General features: G+C 34.7%; 1 protein-coding gene across 1 annotated transcript in view; it reads left to right on the top strand.

The window, feature by feature from the left end:
* Positions 1–24,106, top strand: part of TMEM232 (transmembrane protein 232) — a 269,981-nt gene extending 245,875 nt beyond the window's left edge. Inside the window, exons 12-13 of the mRNA XM_031935440.1 lie at positions 18,995–19,088; positions 22,856–24,106. Of these exons, the coding sequence (XP_031791300.1) occupies positions 18,995–19,088; positions 22,856–23,032 (271 nt within the window). The 3' untranslated portion in view covers positions 23,033–24,106. The remainder of the gene's footprint in view (positions 1–18,994; positions 19,089–22,855) is intronic.
* Positions 24,107–25,753: the final 1,647 nt, after the last annotated feature.

Raw genomic sequence — 25,753 nt, 5'->3', positions numbered from 1 at the left:
AACAAACCTGCACGTTATGCACATGTACCCTAGAACTTAAAGTATAATAATAATAATAATAAAATGATCATCCTGGAAACTGTGACTTTACCAAGCAAACTTAAGTAAGTTACCAAGGACAAATTCTGAAGAAACAGAGATATGTGATGTTTCAGACAGAGAATTAAAAATAACTGTACTGAGGAACTCAAAGAAATTCAAGATAACAGAGAGAAGGAATTCAGAATTCTATCAGATACGTTTAACAAACAGATTGAAATTATTTTTTTTAATCAAGCAGAAATTCTGGACTTGATCAATTCAATTCACATACTGAAGAATGCATCAGAGTCTCTTAATAAAAGAATTGATCAAGCAGAAGGAAGAATCAGTAAGCTTGAAAACAGACTATTTGAAAAATCAGTGATGAGAGGATACAAAAGAAAAAAATAATAAAAGAAAATTAAGCACACCTACAAGATGTAGAAAATAACCTCGAAAGGGGAAATCTAAGAGTTATTGGCCTTAAAGAGAAAGTAGAGAAAGAGATAGGGGTAGAAAGTATATTCAAAGAGTTATATCACAGAACTTCCCAAACCTAGAGAAGGTATCAGCATTCAAGTAAAAGAAGGTAATATAACACCAAGAAATTTAACCCAAAGAGACTCCCTCAAGGCATTTAATAACCGAACTCCTGAAGGTCAAGGATAATGAAAGTATCCTAAAAGCAGCAAGAGAGAAGAAACAACATACAATGGAGCTTCAATACGTCTGGCAACACACTTTTCAGTGGAAACCTTAAGGCCAGGAGAGACTGGCATGACATGTTTAAACTGCTAAAGGAAAAAAAAAAAGCTACTGACAACCTTTTACTCTAATACAGTATATCTAGTGAAAATATCTTTCAAACATGGAGGAAAAATGAGGACCATCCCAGTAAAACTGGGATAGTTATTTATTTAGTTATAAATTTAGTTATTTGTAAACTGTTAGACTGAGAACCTCAGCACCTCTCTGGCTGTTAGCCAAAGTCCATCCTCATTCCATTGCTTGTAGGCTTCTCCAATATGGCAACTCAATTGATCACAGCATAAGAGCCAAGAAGGAAAACCAGTTAGCTAATAAGTCACAATTATAGAAACACTATACTATCATCTTTGTCATAGTCTATAGTCTTCTAACAAACATGTTAGAAGCAAGTCCTTAGGCCAGCCCATACTCAGGGGAAAGGACCTACACAAGGGCATGAGTTCTAGGACGCAGGGATTACTGGTGCCATCATGAAAATCTGTCTCCACACACTTCATTGTGAACATGGAAAAACTAGGAAAAAGGAAACTTGAAACTTCCTGAGACAGAGAACATTAGCAATCATAAAACATTTCACGTGTTTCTTCACTTTCCTGGAAGACTTCCTTGCAATTATGTTGGAGTAGTGATTCTCAACCATGGGTAATTTTGTCTCTCCAGGGACCTTGTCAATAGAAAGCTTCGGTTTCATAGTAGGGGATGTTACTGACATCTAGTGGGCAGAGGCCAGAGCTGTTGCTAAATATCTCACAAGGTACAGGACAGTCCCCACAGCGAAGCAATATCTAAGCCCAAATATCAATATGGTCAAGAACCAGAAACGCTGGATCCAGAAACTTGCATTTTTTAGCAAGTACCATGAACAGAAGTGACATACCTGTGTCAAAGCAGGTAGGAGCCAGTGAATCTTTTCCACATCTTCTTTCCTCAGTCAAAATGACCTTGAAAGCCACATGTTGAGATGGCAGTATTACAAAATGGAAAGAGCCTAGATTCCTAGGTCATCAATGAGATGGAGGCAAGCTTCTATTGAACTGCATCAGACATATGAGCAAGAAGCAAACATATGCTTTGTTGACATTTCAGCATTTGTCTGTTGAGAAAATTAGCAATAAATTAGTGGATGAAACTATAAAAGCCTAAAATCAGTATGGCATTGGACCCAAAAGCAGCCCCAGAGGCAAGAAGACAGTGCATAGGTTGCCTCAATACACTGAGGAAGAGTAACATCCACCATATAATTATAAATATCCCTTGTTCTTCAAATATATTTGGTTCATAGCATTTGGAAAACAGAAAATATTTCATAAACATTTTTTTCAGAATCTATTCTGTTGTTCAAACTGAGTAGTAAGAGTTCAGATAACAGATGATACTTGAATATATGTCTGCCCCCAATCTATCAAATATGAGGGTAGAATAAAGATGTTTTCAAGTATCTTTCCATATTTGAAATATCATTTCAAATATCAAAAGGTTTCAGATTATGTACTGTCTATTCACTAAGTCTTAAGAAGCTTCTTAAGAATATATGCCCTGAGATGAAGGGAATAAATCAAGTAAAAAGAACATAGTGGGGTACAGAAAGCAGTGATCCTAACAGAGAACAGAGGTGAGGATGGAGTATTTCCAGCAGAACGGCAACACAGCAGGCCTAGGGAGCAACCAGTTTCAATTGGTTTAAGAAGACACTTAAACAACATATTAAAAATAGAAGTTACCACTTGTTCTCCACCAACCTTATCTCTTAAAGGACGCTTTGATACATCTACTCACTTAAGTCATATGCACCATTATTCCCACTAGCTTTACACTAACTCCTACTCATCTTTCCAGATTTATTTCTGAGGTATTCCGGAGCCAATCCTCTGCCTGGGGGCACATTATGTTTTCTTCTGCTTTGTGAAACCATTTGCATAACAAAATTTTACTGTGTCGTTTGTCACAGTCCTGTTATGATAACCACACAGATTAATATCTGCTATGGCATCGATGAGAAGACCCTGATCCTAATTTATAGGTTAATATAGAGAATTTTAGATAAGCTGCAGTAGATGATGATTCTGTAATGCTAGGGTGGCAGCAGATCATTCTTGGCCCAGGACTATGAAATTTTGTGTCTGCGAATGCAGGAAGAATTGCTTCAGTGGAACATAGCCACTGGGTATTTTGACTCAGTGAATTGAAAAAGAATTAAAATGCAAAAAGTCTTGACTTTTTGAGTTTCTTAGTTGCTTCGCTAGTCTCTACACAATGTGAAAGCGACGCCTGAAACTTTCCAACAGGAATTGTATATGGAAACCACCAGATCAATAGACAGTCTGGCAAGGAAAAGCGAGACTGAAACTGTAGAAGCTGGTGTCTGAGACAGAGCCCCTTGGGATGGGATCACTAGGAATGGCAGAAGCCCAAGGACCCTGGAGCCTGCCCTTGACTGGCAGTTCTACATGCCAAGCAGAAATGGGATAATTGCCCAGATTGTAGATGTTGGAGGGGTGACAGCAGAACAATATTTTAACTCTCAATGAGCAGACTGCATCTCTAGAATGTTTTAAAATAGAAGGAACTATACAACAAGATAAATTAAATAGTTACAATATATTTTTAATGTGGGAGTAGGTAATGGCAAAATCATAGTCAAGTTGGGAACAAGTTCTTTCTTTGCTAACCTCCCTTTAAAAAGTAGCCAAGGAAACTGATTTAGTGTTCGATTTTTTTTAAACTTTGTATAACTTTCTTGTAAATATTTGTGCTTTAAATCTTGTGCTTTATAGGCAGCTGTAATCTTGAGGCTTTGTGATTTGGGCAAGCTAATGAGGGTCAAAGACAATAAATCTAATGTTTGACCTATAGTCAGGTATGACTCACTACTTGCACCAATCAGTCCTCCAAAATGGAAAAACAAAATGATTCAATTGAGATAAAAATATCTTACGTGCCCAGAAAATCATCTTTTTTTAACCTCCTGCTTAAAGATGCATAAAAGATTAGATCTGACCAGGTGGAGTTCTGAGTGTGAAAGTTATAGTTAAATGAGTCTCTAAGGATTTGAAAACTTTTAGTTTCCAGGATGATCCATGGTTTCTAAGAATACTGAAATGAAACGGAATTGGGAGAAATATTACTGAAGAATTAGATGGTTCTACTTCAGATCTAATTTTGTCAATGATAAACTGTCCTTTTTGAACTGAGTTGTAGGGGAAGAACTGACAACATACCTGGGGACACTGAAAGCCTTGGAATAGTTCTGGTCAGTTTGAATTCTGACTTCTGGTCTTGGTTTCTGCAAATTCTACTTGGGGAAAGCAAATGCATGATAGGAAAGGGGTTGTTTTTCTTTTCTCCTACCACCCTAGTAAAATATGGATAAATAATATAGAAAATGAAAGAACCTTATAAAAAGTAGTGTGACATTAGATGAACAGTGTTAAGTGGAGGGCAAATCTATTTTCTTAGTGAAAAAAAGCATCACAATTTGTTATCTCTGCACTCGGATCATGAGAATGGAGAGATAACTTAAGTGGCCCTTCACTGGGACCTGGAGAGGCAGAGCCAAGTTAGGCCTTAAAGCAACAGGTAGGTTTTGCCCTTCTATATTTCTGAGCAGACACAGCCCAAACCTGGCCAAGTTGAATGAAGGCAATCAGAGGAATATGATGTAGTGTCAAACCCAGTTGGTATAGGAGAAAAAAAGCCTAAGAAAGGGGAAGATGAGAAAGCAGGTTTGGAGTTGAATAAAATTTACTCAAAATACTGAATGCCCAAAAGGGAAAAAACAACAGACCCCTACCTTGAAGCACACTGAAGTGAGATCAAGTTCCTTGGTGTCCCCAGCCTGTGAGGCCGGAAACTTTAATACAAGAAATGTTAGAAAGCCTAGGGGTGGGACCACACTGTAGCTTCAGATAGTGCTGCCTGACTCAACAGAAATGCTACCTTATCCACTGAAAACCTTCAGGACTACCAGCCTCTTGTAAATAGTTGATTAAATTCTTTGGGATAGTTTGAGTAATAGCACCTGAGATGTTTCTTAGGCAATTAATATTGGCCTATTTACGTACAAGAAACAAGCCCAATATGTGGCCAGCCTGACTGGATTTTGTCATAACTGTATGTTACACTTAAAGATCTTATTCTCCATATTCATCAAATTACCTATACAAAAGTGCCTTTGTAGCTCTTGTTTTTGGTAATTATGCAGTTACTATGGAAGTCTAACTGGTGCTTCATAACATATTTAATTCATACTGAAATATGCTTCTTACCTATATTTTTTCTTTTTAATTGTCAAATGTGTAATATATATGAAGTATATAATATGCATGTACTAGTAGTAATGATAATAATATAATAAAACTAGCACCAGAGTTCTCACCACCCAGATTAAGAAATAAATATTACTAAAACTGGAAACTCTTTTCATATCCTTCCCTAATCACTTGGCTCTCCCTTCCTTACAGAAGGAACAACTATCTTGAAATGTTTAATTCATTTTGTTGCTTTTCTTTATAGCCTTTCATAAATATATGCATCTTTAAAATTGTATTGTTTTATGTTGTTTTGAATATTTATAAATAAAATTACACTGTATGTTTTTTCCTATAATTTTGTTTTAGATCCAGATTTAGATTACATGTGGAGGCTTGTTACATGGGTATACTGCATTTCTATATGCCAGCAATGAACCATCTGAAAAAGATATCAATAAAACAATCCCATTAATAATAGCTACAAATAAAATTAAATACATAGGAATTAACCAAAGAAGTAAAAGATCTTGGCAATGAACACTATGAAACACTAATGAAAAAATTGAAAAAGACACAAAAAATGAAAAGATATTTCATGTTCATGGATTGGAAGAATTAATATTGTTACAACATCCATACTACCCAAAGCAGTCTACAGATAAATGCAATCCCTATGAGTATACCAATGACATTCTTCACAGGAATATGAAAAACAATTCTAAAGTTTATGTAGAATCACAAAGTCCCAGAATAGCTAAAGCCATCCTGAGCAAAAGGAACAAAACTCGAGGAATAACATTACCTGACTTCAAATTATACTACAGAGCTATAGTAACCAAAAAAGTGCAGTAGTGTCATAAAAACAGATACACCAGTGGAACAGAGAGCCCAGAAACAAATCCACATAGCTACAGTGAACTCATTTTCAATAAAGATGCAAGAAATACACTGCGGGAAAAGTGTATTCTTCAATAAATGGTTCTGGGGAAACTGTATATCCATATACAGAAGAATGAAACTTGATCCCTATCTCTTGCCTTATACAAAAATCAAATCAAAATGGGTTAAAGACTTAAGTCTAATACCTCAAACTGTGAAATTACTAACAGAAAACATTGAGGAAACTCTCCAGTACATTGGTCTAGGGAAAAATTTATTGAGTAATACTTCACAAGCACAGGAAACCAAAGCAAATGTGGACAAATGGGATCATATAAAGTTTAAAAACTTCTGCACAGCAAATGAAGCCGTCAACAAAGTGAAGGGATGACTCACAGAATAAGAAAAAATATTTGCAAACTACTATGTGGCACGGCATTAATAACCACAATACACAAGGACATCAAAAAACTCTATAGAAAAATTCTAATAATCTGATTTAAAATGGAAAAAAAGTATTTCAATAGACATTTCTCAAAAGAAGACATACAAATAGCAAACGGGCATATGAAAAGGTGATCAACAACACTATTAATCATCAGAGAAATACAAATCAAAACTACAATGAGGTATCCCTTCACTCCAGTTAAAATGGCTTTTATCCAAAAATTAGGCAATAACAAGTGCTGGAGAGGATGTGGAGAGAAGGGATCCCTCATAAATATAGGTGGGAATGTAAATGAATACAACTACTATAGAGAACACAATGGCGCCTCCTCTGAAAACTAAAAATAAAGCTACCATACGATCCAGTAATCTCACTTCTGGATATATACTCAAGAAATAGGAAATCCATATATAGAAGAGTTATCTACACTCCATATTTATTGCAGCATTGTTCACAATAGCCAAGGTTTAGAAGCAACCCAAGTGTCCATCAACAGATGCGTGGATAAAGAAAATATTGTTCTTATATACAATAGAGTATTATTCAGTCATAAGAAATAATGAGATCCTGTCATTTGCAACAGCATGGATGAAACTGGAGTTCATTATGTTAGGTGAAATAATCCAGGCACAGAAAGACAAACATCACATGTTCTCACCATTTGTGGGATCTAAAAATCAAAACAATTGAACTCATGGAGATAAAAAATAGAAGGATGTTTACCGGAGGTAGTGAAAGGTAGAGGGGAAGTCAGGGGGAGGGGAGTGGGGATGATTAATGGGTACAAAAATTAGAAAGAATGAATAATACCTAGTACTAGATAGCATAATAGGGGATATATACTCAATAATTATTTAATTCTACATACTTGAATTGTTGATAACACAATCTAAGGGTAAATGCTTGAGAAGATGTATAACCCATTTCCATGATGTGATTATTACATATTGCATGCCTGTAACAAAATATCTCACGTACCACATAGGTATATATACCTAGTATATACTCATAAAAAGTAAAAGTTTAAACATTGGAAAAGTAACATTTAAACATTAAAAAACATAAAGTAAACACTACTAATTTTTGTACATTTATTTTATATCCTGCGACTTTCCTAAAGTTGTTTATTAGGTCTAGGAGCCTTCCGGTGGAATCATAAAAGTCTTCTACATGAAGAGTCATATCAATAAGTTAAGAGAAATAATTTGACTTTCTCTTTTCTTGCTTAAATGATGTTTATTTCTTTCTCTTGCCTGATTGCTCTGGCTAAGACTTCCAGTTGAATCGGAGTGGTGAGAGTGGACATTCTTGTCTTGTTCCACTTCTTAGTGATAATGCTTTCAATTTTGCCCATTCAGTATGTTGTTGGCTGGGGGTTTTGAGGGATGTTCCTTTGATGCCTAGTATGTTGAGAGATTTTTCATGAAAAGATTTTGGATTTTATCAAATGCATTTGCTGAATTTATTGATCAGTGGTTATGATCAAATCGATTTTAAATTTAATTCTCTTTATGTGATGAATCATTTATTGACTTGCATATGTTGAACCATCTTGAATCCCAGGAATAAAGCCCACTTGGTCATGGTGAATTAACATTTTGATGTGCTGCTGTATTTGATTTGCTAGTATTTTGCTGAGGATTTTTGTATCTATATTCATCAGAGATATTAGTCTGTAGTTTTCTTTTTCTCTTTGCCAGATTTTGGTATCAGGATGATAGTAGTATTGTAGAATGAGTTAGGGCGGTGTCCTTCCTCCTTGATTTTTTGGAATAGTTTCAGTGGCACTTGTACCAGTTTCTTTGTATGTCTGGTAGAATTTGGCTGTAAATCCAACTGGTCCAGGGCTATTTCGTTGGTAGATTTATTATTGTTATTACTGATTCAACTTTTTCATGGTCTGTTTAGGATTTGTGTTTCTTCCTGGTTCAATCTTGAGAGATTGTGTTTTTCTAGGAATTTATTCATTTCCTCTAGATCTAGTTTGTGTGCATAAAGATGTTCATAGTAGTTTCTAAGCATTTTTCTGTTTCTGTGGGATCAGTTGCAATGTCACCTTTTGTCATTTCTGATTTTGCTTATTTGGATCTTCTCTCTTTTCTTTTTTAATCTAGTTAGCGGTCTATCAATCTTGTTTGTCCTTTCAAAGAACCAAGTTTTTGTTTCATTTATTATTTGCATGTTTGGGGGAGGGGTCTCAATCTCATTTAGTTCTGCTCTGATTTTAGTTATTTCTTTTATTGTGCTTTCTTGTATTTTCTTTTCTTCTGCCCTGACTTTAGTTTCTTTTTCAACTATTCCAAAAAATCAAGGAGGAAGGACACCTCCGTAACTCATTCTACAATACTAGTATAATCTTGATACCAAAATCTGGCAAAGACATCACAGAAAATGAAAACTACAGGCTAATATCCTGATGAACACAGATAGAAAAATCCTCAGCAAAATACTAGCAAACTGAATCTAGCAGCACATCAAAATGTTAATTCGCCATTATCAAGTGGGCTTTATTCCTGGGATTCAAGATGGTTCAACATATGCAAGTCAATAAATATGATTCATCACATAAAGAGAATTAAATTTAAAAACGATTTGATCATAACCATTGAACAATAAATTCAGTAAACGCATTTGATAAAATCCAACATCTCTTCATAAAAAAAACTCAATAAACTAGGCATCAAAGGAACATCCTTCAAAACTTAAAACATAAACCCTAAACAGAAAAACATAAATCCTACACAGAAAAACATAAATCCTAAACAGAATTGGGTTTAGTTTGTTCCTATGTTTCTAGTTCTTATAGGTATGAGGTTAGGTAGTTAGAGATTTTTCTATCTTCTTGATGTAGGCATTTAGCAATATAAACTTTCCTGCTTTTGATGCATCCCTGAGGTTTTGGTATGTTGTGTCTCTATTCTCATTTGATTCAAAGAACTTTTTATTTCTACTTTGATTTTGTTGTTTACCCAGATGTCCTTCAGGAGCAAGTTGTTTAGTTTCAATGTATTTCTATGGCTTTGAGAGTTCTTCTTGGTATTGACTTTTTATTCCACTGTGGTCCAAGAAGGATGCTCGATATAATTTTGATTAAAATCTATTGAGACTTGCTTTATGAATGAGCATGTGGTCAATCTTAGAGTATGTTCCATATGCAGATGAGAAGCATGTATATTCTGTGGTTGTTGGGTGGGGTAATCTGTAGTTGTCCATTAGGTCCAATTGGTCAAGTGTTAAATTTTAAATTTATAATTTCTTAGTTTTCTGCCTGGATGGACAATGTAATTCTATCAGTGAAGTGTTTAAGTATCCCACTATTATTTTGTGGCTATCAAAGTATTTTCTTAGGGCTAGAAGTAAGTGTTTTATAAAGCTGGGTGTTCCAATATTGGGTGCATATATATTTAGGATAGTTAAGTCTTCTTGTTGAATTGAACCCTTTATCATTATGTCATGCTTTTTTGTCATTTTTTACTGTTGTTGGTTTAAAGTTAATTTGATCTGCTGACAAAGGGCTAATATCCAGAATCTACAAAGAACTCAAACAAATATACAAGAAAAAAACAAACAACCCCATCAAAAAGTGGGCAAAGGATATGAACAGACATTTCTCAAAAGAAGACATTCATACAGCCAACAACACATGAAAAAATGCTCATCATCACTCACCATCAGAGAAATGCAAATCAAAACCACAATGAGATACCATCTCACACCAGTTAGAATGGCAATCATTAAAAAGTCAGGAAACAACAGGTGTTGGAGAGGATGTGGAGAAATAGGAACACTTTTACACTGTTGGTGGGATTGTAAACTAGTTCAACCATTATGGAAAACAGTATGGCAATTCCTCAAGGATCTAGAACTAGATGTACCATATGACCCAGCCATCCCACTACTAGGTATATACCCAAAGGATTATAAATCATGCTGCTATAAAGACACATGCACACGTATGTTTATTGCGGCACTATTCACAATAGCAAAGACTTGGAATCAACCCAAATGTCCATCAGTGACAGACTGGATTAAGAAAATGTGGCACATATACACCATGGAATACTATGCAGCCATAAAAAAGGATGAGTTTGCGTCCTTTGTAGGGACATGGATGCAGCCGGAAACCATGATTCTTAGCAAACTATCACAAGAAGAGAAAACCAAACACCGCATGTTCTCACTCATAGGTGGGAACTGAACAATGAGCTCACTTGGACTCGGGAAGGGGAACATCACACACTGGGGCCTATCATGGGGAGGGGGGAGGGGGGAGGGATTGCATTGGGGAGTTATACCTGATATAAATGATGAATTGATGGGTGCTGACGAGTTGATGGGTGCAGCACACCAACATGGCACATGTATACATATGTAACAAACCTGCACGTTATGCACATGTACCCTAGAACTTAAAGTATAATAATAATTAAAAAAAGTTAATTTGATCTGATTTAAGAATAGTAGCTCTTTCTCCTTTTTATTTTCCAGTAGTGTGGTGGATCTTTATTCATCCCTTTACTTTGAACCCATGCATATCATTGTATGTGAGATGGGTCTGTCTCTTAAAGACAGCAGAAGAATGTATCTGTTTTGTTTTTAATCCAATTTTCAACTTTGTCTTTTAAGTGGAGCATTTAGGCTATTTGTCTTCAAAATTTATATTGAAATGTTAGGTTTTGTTCCTTTCATAATGTTGTTAGCTTGTTGTGTGGTAGTCTCGATTGTGTACTTGCTTTGTAGGGACTGTGGGCTATGTACTTGCATATGCTTTTGTGGGAGCAATTATAATTCTTTCATTCCCATGTTTAGAGCTCTCTTAAGCATTTTTTGGAGGGCCAGTTAGGATGTAATGAATTTCCTTAGAAATTGCATGTTTGGGAAAAACTTCATTCTCCTTCATTTATGAAGCTCAGTTTGGCAGGATTTGAAATTCTTCGCTGGCATTTATTTTCTTTCAGAATGCTAAAAGTACCTTCTGGTTTGTAAGGCTTCTGCTAATAAATGTTCTGTTAGTCTGATGGGTTTCTCTTTACAGGCAATATGACCCTTTTTGCTATCTACCTTTAAAAAGTATTCTTTCTTATTGACCTTGGATAATCTGATGACTATTTGCCATGGGAATGGTGACCTTATTTAGTATCTCACAGGAGTTCTCTGGAGGGATTGCTTGTATCTGCACATCAACCTCTCTACTTCTGTAAAAAAAAAAAATTTTGGCCGAGCACAGTGGCTCACCCCTGTAATCCCAGCATTTTGGGAGGCCGAGGTGGGTGGATCACGAGGTCAGGAGATCGAGACCATGGTGAAACCCCATTTCTACTAAAAATACAAAAAATTAGCCAGGCGCAGTGGCAGGTGCGTGTAGTCCTAGCTACTAGCGAGGCTGAGGCAGGAGAATGGCATGAACCTGGGAGGCGGAGCTTGCAGTGAGCTGAGATCGTGCCACTGCACTCCAACCTGGCTGACAGAGCCAGATTCCATCTCAAAAAAAAAAAAAAAAAAAAAAAAAAAAAAAAAAAAATTTATTATGTGGTTGCATCTAGACTTCACTTATTGTAGCTAAAGTATTTAAAGCTTTTAGATACTTAAAGTATTTCCATTTTATAAAGCTACCAAAATTCATCCCTTGAACTATTGGTAAATATTTGATTTATTTCTCATTTTACAGTATACAAACGATGCTGCTGGGAACATTCTCATATGTCTCTTCTGTTCTTTTCTATATATTCTACCTGTTTTTCCCTTGCTTCAGCCTAGATATTTCTGTTTCCCTATCTTCCATTTCACCAATCTTCTTTTCTGCTATGTCTAATCTGCTGTTCTATACACCTACGAACTTCTTAATTTCACTTACTGATTTTTTTTTTTTTGTCAATTCTACAAGTAATATGTGAATTTTAAGATAGATTCCAGTTTTCTGGCAAAATTCTTCACCTGGCTATTTATTTAAATATATTTATCATAGTTATTTTAAATCCATATTTATAACTCCAATATAAACCTTCTGTGTATGAGATTTGCCCAGTATGCCTTATCATTTTTTATTGAATTCTGGATCTTTTGTATTAAAAATGACAAAAACTCCTGGTGCATACTATGCACAGCAGAGAGAGAGAGTTCACCTTCTGCTATGCATCTTGATTGATGGCAGAGCATTTTCATCTAACCAGGATCTGAACTGACTCCAGGATTATCTAACTTTTAAGTTAAATCTACATGTGATTCAAACATAACCCCAGAGTGTAAGTTTTCAGGAGTCCCAAAGGAGAGCCTGAGATGTTCATCAAAGTCTCTCTAGTTTTGTAGATTTGAGCCCCAAATTTTCAGAAACTGTAAAGTTTCTAAAAAATTCCACTCTGCTTGTTGGTGACTTCTTTGCTTGGCTTCTTAGCCTTCTCAGTTTAATAATTTAGAAAATTCCTGGGGGGAAACTTAGTGTTGTGTGTGGTGCCCACTTCTCTTGAGCTTGATCCTTCAAGTCCTGGCTACCTCGGCAGCTCTAAACTCTTTTTTGCTTTTTCAACCCTGTAAGATTGCCAAGTACTCTCCTGGCTTCTCAAGTTCTGATCAAAATTTCTCTGCCTGGATTTTTCACTTTTCACTTTATAAAATAAAAGGAGAAATGCTCTAAGGAGAAGTATATTTTGCAGCTCCTTACTTACTTCTCCAGGTCTCTCTTCTCTGATATTTTGGCCTTTCAAATCCTGTTGCTTAATGTATCGTGAATGCTTTTACACAGATTTTTTAAAATAATCTTTGGCTCTCATAGCAATTGTTATCTGTCAGGTCGTTGATCTGCTGCAAGCTACTCACTTTAGTGACAAACAGAAATCCTAAAGGTTATTGAAAATTTTATTTAATACAATACTGAGATTATATTTATTCAAATGTTTATAATAAGAATTTAACATAAAAATTCCCATGATTGACGATTATGACACTAGTGACCATGGAAAAAGAACTAAATGAAATTTTAGAGGAAAACAAAAACATGTTTTTAGAAATCCTCAAAGGCATTTATTTGTATATATTGTAACTTCTATTGCTATTCTTTGGTGATTTTATGTTATTCTATCTGAAATAGTAGCTCTTTTGAAACTGCATATATTTTAAATTTATCTTAAAGAGAGAAAGGAATTTATTTTCCTTTCAAGTAATTATTGCTTCAGTAATAGTAGTAAGGTGACAATCTGAATATTAACCTATTTGAGCTCTGAGAACAACAAAAAAAGGAAACCTCTAAGTATTGGAGATGGTTTGTGCAACTTCAATACATAATATGATTGACCCTCTTTAGTACAATACCACAAAGCTAATTAAACGAGAGAAAACTTTGAGCAATAAGTTCTTAGAGAAAGTTAAAAAGGAAGTTAATTTAATAAAAAATAACATGAACTCATGATATTTTGATATGAGATGATTTTTCTTATGCTATTAGAATGATTTAAGTGTTTTTTTTTTTTTTTTCTGATATCACTCCCCTTAACTCCAAAAGTTTTGAGGAATCATCCAATATATCACCATATATTCCAGATTCAGGTTTCTACTATCATTCTCTTCTAAAAGAAATCAAGGCTCCATGGACAGTGTCTATATCATAGACTTCTTGTTGCTTCAGAAAGGCCTTCATCGGAAGAAATTGCAATTAGAACTAAGACAAAGTTAGCTAAAGAAAAGGTTCTGGTAGCCAAATAATAAGATAAGCTTCCAGACAATGTACACAATTAATTGGAGCAAGTTGTGTTTGAAATCAGCGAGAGGTCATTAATCTATGATGAATCTCAAAAAGGAGAATAAATATACCGAGAAAAACCATACCAACAAATGAGTCTGTGGTACCCAGTTTTCCTCAGAAAGTGGGATAAGTGGGGAAGTCATTCAATTGTTAAGTAACAACAGAGTTCTAGGGTTTCTTTAATTGATAAAATATCTTCTCCTCATTAGATAATTCCAATGGTTAATGTAGTTTTCCTGAGATAAAAACAATATTTTATCTGCTCAATTGATGCTTCCATGCCAGATCTGAGGTCAGAGTGTGAGATGTAGGAATAGAGAGGCCTGAAACCTATGCATGCCTCCTGCTCCTGGGTAATATCTCCTGCCTAATGGGATGCTAACTTTTTACCAGTATGTCTTCAGGAGAGCTTTGGAGACTTGAAATACCATAATTCTGCATAAAGAAATACATTATCCCCCCTTTTCTTGTAAATATCTTTGCACATTTCTCATCCTTGAACTGTTAAAGAAACTGAACATGTCCTATAGGTATCTTTTCATGACTCTAATAATCATCCTATTGGGACAATCATGCATAATCCATCCAGGTAGATCTCTCTTACCCACTCTCAGACTAAGTTAAATGATGCCAGCTCCCCACCTTTCTACTCCAAAGAAACATATTTTGCAGCCATTTTCCCAGTGTACCATGAATGTCTGCTTAAATGTCTTCCCCCATGTGAACTTCAAGTTTCTGGAGAGAAGAATCTAAGATTTTTCTTCTTATTATTTCTTCCCACTCCTAATAACAACATCCTCTTGCAAATAAATGTTTGAACAAATGAATAAATTAGTCACCTCCTCTTCACTTCAGTGTAGTCTCAGTCCCAGCCATCTCAGTCTACATATGTTTTCTGAAATGAGTTATTTATTTTATTTTCCTGAGTCTTTGTTCCTGTTTTGTCATCTGTAGCAGGTTTAATTGTTTTTCCCAAAAGATATGACTAAGTTTTAACCCCTTGTACCTATAAATGTGACCTTCTTTGGAGAGACAGTTTTTGTAGATGTAATTAAGGGTCTCGAGATGAGATTATCCTGAATTATAATGTGTCAAAGAAAAGTTGTACTGGACAAATTAAACCGCCAAAAAGCAGTTTATTCAAGACTATTGCAATGGAGGAGGATGTGTAAGTGCTGAGGTTAGCTAGTGGAAACATACTGGAGCACATTAGAAAGTATGTTGATTCATGTGATTAGGTCAATGTGATGCATTTGCTGTTTGTCGCTTACCTAAGTTAGGCTCCTAGACCTCCCACAGAGACTGGGCAGATGGTGGCTATCTTCCTTGAGGATATCTTTCAAAGAGATGGCTCCAGGTCATTGAGAAAGAAATTCCTGTGTTATAAAACTACCAAGAGGATGGGAGAATATTTATATCTCAAAAGGGCAGACAGAAAATTTACAATTGAAAGTTTTCTAAAGTGAATATTGTGCTAAGAAAGGGGAGGTGAGAGGCCTGTCTAAAGTTTAGGGAAACTGAGGGGAATCTTAAGGCTACCTTGCTCTTGTGGACCTTAAATTCAATGACAGTATTCTTATAAAACATGTCCTTATACTATCAAAACAATTGAACTCACGGACATAGAGAGTAGGATTGTTACCAGGGCTGGGAAGGAAAGTAGGTGGATGGGGAAAAGGTAGGAATGGTTAATGTGTACAAAAAAATCGAAAGAATGAATATGACCTACTATTTGACAGCACAGTGGAGTGACTATAGTTAAGAATAACTTAATTGTACATTTAAAAATAACTAAAAAAGTATAATTGGATTGTTTATAACATGAGGGATAAATGCTTCAGGGTATGTATAACCCATTCTCTATGATGTGATTATTATGCACTGCATGCCTGTATCAAAACATCTCATGTACCCCATAAATATATATACCTACTGTGTACCCCAAAACATTAAAAATAAAAAATTAAATGTCATTGTAAGAAACAGAACAGTAGAAGACATCCAGAGTCACAGAAGGAAAAAGCCATGTGGAGATAGAGACAGAGACAGGAGTGAAGTGTCTACAAGCCCAGGAATACCAAAGAACCAACAGTCACTAGAAGCTAAGAGTAGCAAGGAATAAATTTTTCCCCAAAGCTTCTGGAGTATCCAAGGCTGCTAACACTTTGATTTAGAATTTTTTTTCCTCCAGAACTATGAGAGAATGAATTACTGTTTATCTAAGCCTCCTAGTTTGTGGTAATTAGTTAAAGTGGCCCTAGGAAACTAGTATACCATCTTCCTTAAAAAGTTTCTCTCTACTGTTCATTTAACTTCAAATGTCAAAATTCTATATCTCATTTAATGCTGACAAAATTGTTTAGTCCTCCATTCCTTTTTCTTATAATCAATAATACCAGCTAAACACCATGGCTTTTTCCTCTGAATTCTTTTGACAATGAAGATGATAAAGATATTGCAGCTGAAACTTGTTTAGTGTTCGATTTATATCTAATTCCTTCTTATTCCTTGTGAAAACATAATAAGGCAGGTGCTATTATTTTTCAATATTAAGGATGAAGAAACTGAAGAACAGAGGGATTAAATAACACTAAGTGGTAGGACCAAAATTTGCTTTGAGATTTGTCTAAGTACAGAGCCCATATGCTTAGACATTTTGCTATATTTTTTTGTTTCTATCCCTGAATGTTTACTTCTTTCATGTCTCATGTTATCTTTCATTATGTTCTCTATAAATTTTTATTTTCTACCACAAAATTCAACTGAGGTAACTAAGAAATCACAGATGTATAAGCATATTCATTTATTTTTCCTGTGTTAAAGGTCTTTTGATATTATGTTGCCTACATTTTAAAAAATTTAACACTTCTTGTTCAAGAAAAAATTTTAGGCAATTTGCTTGAACACTTTTAACCTTAAAATGATTTTAAGATTCTGTTTTATTTATCTTTTTTTTTTTTTTTTTTAGCATTTGGCACAATTCTTTGAATATCAAAACTGCCCAAATTTCACGAAATGAATTTAGTTAAACCAGTTGTCATCCCCTACATGTCCCCTAATTTTCCAGCTTTCTAGGATTATATTTTTCTGTAATTCAGTACTTTAATAGAATGACTAAAGGCCCTATTCTGCATGCATTAAGAAGCTTAGTGCTTTTCTGCCACACAAAGTTTCTGAATATTATTCAGTTGGGAGAGGGCTCCATTTTTCCTGGTTGCCTGTAACTTCCATTGTTTCCTTTTGAACTCCTACTGTCAACTCTACTCTCAGCATGTCTCCTGAGATTGCCCTCCATTTGCAATACTGGATACTACTCCACTAACATAAGAGTGTTGTGTGGTAGACTCTTATTGATGGCTTGGAAAATAAAGAGTATTAAAGCATATCATAGTTTTCATTTATTCATTTAATCATTCAGCAAACATACAAACATTCACTGAATATCTAGTGGCACTGTGTTGGGCACTGAGGAAACAATGGTAAGCAAACAGGCAAAAGTCTCCATGATCGTGTAGCTCATATCTAGTCAGGAAAACATAAAACTCACACAGGGACATGATAAATGTAAAATTACAACTTGAAGTAAGTATAAGGAAGGAAATAGCCATGGTAGATTGAGAGCTATGGTAATGAGCTTGAACTGAGAGCTGAAGGGTGAGTAGGCATTAACCAGCCCTGCAGCAGGGGTAGAAGAAGGAGAAAGAGAAAGGCATTAGAGAAAGAAATGACAGCATGTGAAAACAAGCAACAGTGGGATGGAACGACATACACTCCAGCAACTGCAAGAAAGCCTGTGCATTAGGGATACATAGACCCAAGCAAGTAAAGGAAATAAATAAGTCTGGAGAAACCAGGCAAAACCACTTTAACAAATGCAGTTTACTTCAAGTTTCCTTAATAAATGTAATCTTAATCTTAAAGCGAATGGAGAAATAATGAACAGTTTGATGTAGGAGACTGACATGATCCACTTTGTGTTTTGAAAACAATTCTGCCTACTATATAGAGACAAGAGTAAAGTGGGTAAGGAATGGTGGATGTGGGAATTCTGAACATGAAGGCTTCATCCAGGTGAGAGATTATGGTGGCTTGGTCTAGGGAAGTGATGGTGGAGATTTGAGAAGCTTTTAGTGCAGTATAGACCAACAGAACCTGATGAAATGGGGGGACTGTGGTGTGTCAAGAATGTAGAGTACACTGGATTGGGAAAGGCAGAAACCAGAAATAAATTAGTTCTAGTCTTAAAAATTGACTAGATGTTTTTGAATATGGAAATTTCTCACTGGCTGCCTCTTTTTAGGCTCTGCCCTAAGACTTTCTCTTTTACTTCCACATTCCCACTCTCAAAACCACCTTCTATCACCGTCTTATTACTTTAAGTGTTCCTGGATTCACACAATTTCTTCATAATGACTTTAATAATACAATAATTATGTGGATAATTTAACACCAAGTCTCCCTTAGTTTGAGGCCCAGCTTTGTACTACCAACAATTTCATTGAACTATGCTAATCTGTCTACCAAAATTCCACCCTTAGTAATACAAAGACTTTGGAAATGTATTGAAGTCACATCATTTTTTCAGCATATCTTAGAACAAATTCTTAGGCTTAGGCTTCCACCAGAACTTCCAGGGTTGTGGAACTGCGTATGGGGACAGGCACTTAAATCATCCTGTATGTCATGTCCTACCCTCAAAATTATCAGTTTTAGTGACCCAAGATGGCTTACAAAACCTAAAAGCTAACATACCACAGTCTACACAAAGTAAATACTTTATGTTAACAATGAAGAATCAAAATGCTTGATAATAAATTATGACTTAGAATTCTATTTCTGGGGAATAGGAGTTCCTATACCTAATGTTGGATTTGTTCTTGTGCTCTTTTGAAGGGAACATCCTTCTGTATCAGAAATTCCCATGTTTCCATATCCAGATTTCTTCACCAAGGCAGATAAAGAGTTGGCAAAAATCATTGACCATCACGTAAGATTGATTTTTTTTTTTTTAACTAGCAGCAAAAGCCTTGTTCTTTAAAAGCACTTTAAATTATAAAATGTAGTTCTGAAACTGAAACCTTAATATGTGAAATTTAAAAGTAGAGCCATGATTGGTTTGCCAAACTGAATTATATCTCACTATGTTATCTGTACACCTTAGTGTCTTCATTGGGTCACAGAAAGTTTGACCTTCTGTCATTTGTAAAATACTAGCCTAATCCTGTTTTCTGAATTAGTACTGATTTCTTGTGACAAGAATCTTATATTGAACACTGAACACTGGTTTCTTCTTCAGTGTAGTTCTAATAAAGGAACAAAAATCTTTTGGCTCAATTTTCAGTGACCGTTCTTTACCCTTGGCAGATCAGAAAGACTGTTAATCACGTTGTTCTTAATGTGAGTTTAAAAAGCAGTGGCAATACAAGACTATTCACAGAAGACACTTCAGTTCATTGTGCTATATTTAGTTGATAATTTCTTACCAAATACACATCATTTTATGCCTACTTCTTTTCAGGAGCAGAATTAAAGTATGAGAGAAAATACTTATTTTCTGTTTTTTTCTTTGAATAAAATATATGGCATACATAATGCACTTAATTTTATCAACAGTAGTTCAATATTATCTCTCAGATTGCAATTATATTAACAATTAAGTTTTTCACACTACTTTTAAGTAGTAATCTTGTGAAGAGATTATTTTATTTACTGATCACATTAAATAGTTTTTACCACATCACTAGTAATTAAGCCACTCTAGCAACAGCTATAAATATTGGGCTTTGGAGACTGACTGATACCTTGAAATGACAAAATGAGAGCTGCAATATTCTGTTATTCACTAATAAAGTTTTTGTTAAACCAATATATGTACAGGTCATCTTCAAAAATTTCAAATGGCTTATAAATTTCAACATCTATATTTTCCTACTCATTACTTCAACTGAATTATCTAGAAGAAATTATAAGAGATAGCAATTTGCCAACATCACATACACAAACACACACACACACATGTATAAATATCTACTTTGGTCTGTCTAGGGCTAAAGAAAGAGAAGAGAGTATTATGAATGACAGAGATACAGAGATAGCTCCTAACAACCGTGCATTATCTTTTCCTTTTTCCAAGGGTGTAAGCATTATCCAAGTAATCACTGCCATGAGCCTGCTTATATTGTAGCTAAAGAAGGATAAATAAATCTTTTTCAAAAATATGCTTGAAAACTTACAGATCCATTGTTTAATGTGTGGATAGCCTAATAAACTAGTAATTCATAGTACTGATTTTGGAAGGTGTATTGAATTGTCTCTGAATATTATATTTTTTTCAGTATTCATGTATATACCACTTCTTTTCAGATGGGTGTAGCAATAGTGCTTTGTTCTTATACTTTATGCTTCACAAAATGCTCTTACAGTAGTTAATTTAATCCTTACAACCCTGTAAAACATTTACTAATAAGGAGAACAAACTTGCTTACAATTCAGTTACTTGCTCAATGTTTTAAGTAAATGAGTCTATGCATAAAAACAGATTTCCCTACTCCAAATCTACTTTCCCTTCCACTTTTTCATAGCTGTTCAAGTTCTTGGCTTCTGATTCCTAACCAGAATTAGAAGTGGGAGGGTGGGATCTGCAATATTGACAAAGAACAAAAACACATCCCCTCAGCTACAGATATAATTATCCTTGTAAGCCAACAGACTTTTGTTGAGGGGTTATCATATGCAGGGAATAGAAAATATACCTCATTGCTCAGGAGATATTAAGGTACCTTATACATTGCTAGTATTCCATAGCATGATCATTGAATCACTGAGTGAATAAGTTGAATAAAGCAGTAAATGGTGCTTCCACTTCCCATAGATTTCAAACATATTTTTTTTTTTTGCATCCTCCTAGCTACCACAACAGACAATAATAATGGCATATAAAGTCAAAAAATACAATGATTTACCCAAGTTGAACTGTTGTCATGGTCACCAGAGACAAAAAGAAAGTATGCTTTTTCCTAAGCCTAATGAAAAGGATTTTGAGGTTATGGTCAATTTCAGCCATTCCAAATTCTAAGAAGGGGGAAAGGGGGAAGAGCTGTCTTCTGGAGAGTGATGATATGATACCCCTTCTTGGCTGCTTTTCTATGTATTGATGCTTTTATACATGCTGTTTGGGAAACCAAGAATTTTAACTTACTGGCAGTTCTTAAGAATTAACTCGCTTTTGATTTTTCACAGTTTAAAAAACAAAATAATAAGATCTATCGAAATCTTTCATATAGGATAGATTAGTGCTCTTTGTTTATGGATACTGTCATTATTATACCAACTATAACTTCTATGGTCATAAAATTGGTAATTTCCTTAAACAACTAGATTATTAGTTTATTATATGAGAAAAATAATATGTCATAGTTGAGTATCATAGAACTTGTAGACTAAACCACAGTATGAATTTTAGCCTGTGCCTGACTGTTCTGGAGGTTTTGCCTTAATTTCCCAAATATTTTATGCAAAACTGGTTCCTGAGAAACCAAACATACGAGTAATAACTGTTTATAAATACAGTCTTAAGATAAGTGCAGTTAACTTCTATATTTCTTATGTAATTAAAACTCAACTGGGAATAAATAATGGATTTGATATTATTATGCTTTTATTTTTAATGTTTACTCTAATATGAGTATATTAACATTTTACAAAATTTTACCGCATTCGTCAAAGCTGAGTGGCATGTTATGGACTCTGATGTTTATCTCTGCTTTTTATTATCTGAATATCCCAGATGACAAACGTTATTTGTGATTCACAGTACTGGTATATATAGTAATCTATAAATTAATTAATGGGTTGCTAATCTCAGACTGATCATTTGTGTATATGCATGAGCTGAGGGTGACAAAAAGACAGCATTGGCAGTATCCTTAGGAATTTCCAATATTTCATACTAGGAGTCATTCTGCCCCGAATGTTTTACCCAGCATAAAGTGTTTACCATCTGTTTTCATCATTTCCTTCATCAAATGTATTAGAAGAGAAAATAAGTTCCTCCTAATTATATATATATATATTTATATATTATAAATATATATATATTTCATGATGATGTTTGATTATCATTACTTACAATACTTGTCACTCATTCTTAGGGCTCATGCCTTCAGATATATTACTATTTACATGACATCATGGGTTATAAAGTGAAAAACTAAGTGAAAGCAAAAGAAAAGGAAAATATTATCATGGTCAATTAAAATAAATTCTTTAGAGATTTTTTTATTGGTCTTCGGCATAGTATGCATTTACCTGACCATTAATTTCATTGTTAACTTCATAGAGAGTAGTATTAGAGTTTTTGCCTTTCTGTTTAATTTGTATTTTCTGTATCTTTTTCTTTCTCTTTTGCTTTCACCTGGTTCTTCATTTTATAACCCATGCTGTCATATAAATACCAATATTGATGAAGAAAGTAAAACCATTTGGAATACAGCAATATAAAACCTATAATGTCTTCTTTTTAATGTTTTTTTATCTTTAAATATATTGAGGAAATTCTGTTTTGTGGGATTTACATGCATTATAATAGGTGACACATATGTTTTGCCAGTGTGGTAGATATAAAATTTTTGAGGAATGTCATGGAAAAAACTAAAAGTATAATTGGATATAAGAATCTGCATTTTGAGCAGCTTAATTGATACGCATTTTTTTAATGGAAAATCATATGTGAATGACATTTTCTCTCTGTAACAGTGGCAGGAAGAGCTAAAGATCCGTGAAAAAGAAGATGCAATATGCAAGGCCCAAGAACTTAAAGATAAAAAGTTAGCAGAGAAAAAACACTTTCAAGAAGTTATGAAGAAAAGAGAAGAGAAACTACATAAGCAAACTAAGCCCTATGAGCTTCCGTATAGGAAGGAAGTAATTTAATTAGAAAAGAAAATGCCACCTCCCAAAATTGAGGTCTACATGGCAGAAATACATAGCATGAAAAATACCAAGATAGCTACATAGTAAGAGAACTTCTTGTCATTAAACTGCGGTATTGTTTAGAAAGAACTTGTTATCCTGATACAAGCTGTTTAATAGTTATTTCTTAGTTCTAAATTAATGACCAACTTTTAATCACACTTGAATGAAGTGATTTCACTAGTCAAAAATTTCCAAGACTACATGTAGTATTTTTCTCAATTGACATTTATCTCATAATTGTACAGCATACTTGATAACTGATTCGCAGAACATTGATGTTCATCAAACAGTTAGATGGAAATTCATTACAAATTAATTAATGAGTCACCATACAAGAATTATTTCTTGAAAACAGAATGAGCATAAGCTAACAATCCTGTAATTACTATTATTCAAATAAAAACATTATGGCATCTAACTTGATTGACATTTTATAATCAATTTATACCAAACCAAACAAACCCTATTTCAGAGATTTGAATCCAGAAGGGCTGGTCATCTTAGACTGATTGGCTTGATCTTTAACAGATGCCAGAGGGGACTCCTGAGAGATGCTGGTTTTACTCTGTTCTGTGAGTTTATGAGAATGAATTTGTATGATCCTGGAAGGTCCAGGAGTAACTGTTGAAAACATTCGTACAGATAGGAGTTATTTTAGAAATGGAACTTCACTTTACCTGAAGTTCGGAACCTATGAGTAAGAGTAACAGGGTGGAGTTTTTGTGATGTCTTATATTCCTTTCCTGAAAACTGAAAAATACAGATAATAATCATACCTCAGTTTCACACAGGTGACTTGGTGATACTCAAGAGACAGGGACTTTATCAAGGGTGTCAAACTCAAATGACTACCAGGTCAGAAAGGAAACATAAATTAGTGAAGCCGGCTAAGGAATACCTATCCTATCTAGAGAAATTTCCCACCACTTGGTTGCATTCTAAAATGTATGTCAGTATTGTAAAATCCTCCAGTCTTTCAAGAAGCTTTTAAATGGGATTATTTTTCAAAATAAAAGTAGCTAAGTAACAAAATGTTGACAATAATTTTTAATAGCATATTTTCAAGTTAAGTTTGATTCATGGACCAAAGTTTGTGACCTATATTATGTGAATTCAGGTATCATTCTTTGTTTAAAATAACAATAACAGACGGCAGAAAAATGTTGCGTGTAGGTTGCTGTTTTGATTTCCTGTATAGCTAATTCAAACTTACATTTCTCTTTCTAAACCTTTTATCTTACCCTTGTGGTCTCCAATGGAGACTATGAAAATTCCTAGAAATATCTCCCAATACACCTTTCCAAATACCTTCCTCCATCTTTGATTTCTTCACTTGTGGAAAAAAAAAAAAAAAAATCTATAGAAGACCAGCCAGTCCCTTTTCTCCGAATCTTATCCCTTCCAAAATCTTGTTCCATCAACTATTCACTATCTCCTCTTAAGTCCCTCTTCATCACTCACTCCTAAACCCATCGAGGTTTCCATTTTCTCCCATCCTTCCATCCAAATTTCTCTCTCATCAAAGCCGTCAATGACATGAGCCTTACCAAACTCTGAACGTTCTTCTAATTTGTAATCATTTTATTGGTTTGTAGCAAGATATAACAATTAAGCTGTAAGTTTTAGTAAGGGGACTCTGAAGATCTAACTGTTACTTACAAGAATTTCAACAAATCCTGCTCTTTCAGCACCATCTTTGTAAAAGAAACCTGGTACCTCCAATTTCTGAGTCATGGTCCTTAAGGCCTCCTCACTGCAGACTTAGGTTTATGTTTTCTCTGCTCTGCTTAGTGTATTTCTACCTGTTCACCTTCTTTCTTACTTCACAATTATCTTAATACTTCCAACATGGTATTATCTTTTCTTCTTGTGGATTCATGCCTTTTTTAAAGTAACCCTTTTTATGTCATAGTGGTGTTTGGAAGGGAGCTAAACAAATCTTTAGATATATGGAGAAAGAACGAAAAGGAGAGAGAGAGATGATTAATCAGAATACTGACACCTTTATTCTTAAATTATTTCTAAAATTCTTAATATTTGGCAACAAGCATTTCTCACGGTGTTTCTCCTATTTCGCTGATTCTTTCTGCAATATTAGCAAAGACTGTGGGGTGTAGATCTGGAATCACACTCTAGTTACGCTTTCTGCCAGTCACAGAACATTAGGCAAGTTACTGAACCCGTTTTCATTTTTATTTACTCATTTATAAAATTGACACAATTTATGTAAAGAGTGATATCATTTAGGAGCCAATTAGGAAAGAAAACAAACCTGTCAGTCACTTTAGCAGAGAGAATTTAATGTAAGAAATTATGTTCAAAGGTGTTAGAAACTGAATAAATGGAAAGGGAGCATAGCAATAACAGAAACAGTAGCTGCAGGAAACTGCTACCACATTTGGAGCCACGGAATCAGAGAGAAGAGGTATGCGTTGTTAAAATCTAAGGGATGCTGAAGTTGCTTATCAGCTTAAGGAGATTTTGGGCTGAGACAATGGGGTTTTCTAAATACACAAACATGTCATCTGCAAACAGGGACAATTTGACTTCTTCTTTTCCTAACTGAATACCCTTGATTTCTTTCTCTTGCCTGATTACCCTAGCCAGAACTTCCAACACTATGTTGAATAGGAGTGGTGAGAGAGGGCATCCCTGTCTTGTGCCAGTTTTCAAAGGGAA

This window comes from Piliocolobus tephrosceles, chromosome 4 (assembly GCF_002776525.5).
Source record: "Piliocolobus tephrosceles isolate RC106 chromosome 4, ASM277652v3, whole genome shotgun sequence".
Classification (NCBI taxonomy): domain Eukaryota; kingdom Metazoa; phylum Chordata; class Mammalia; order Primates; family Cercopithecidae; genus Piliocolobus; species Piliocolobus tephrosceles.
This window is presented reverse-complemented; position numbering and strand designations above follow the sequence as displayed.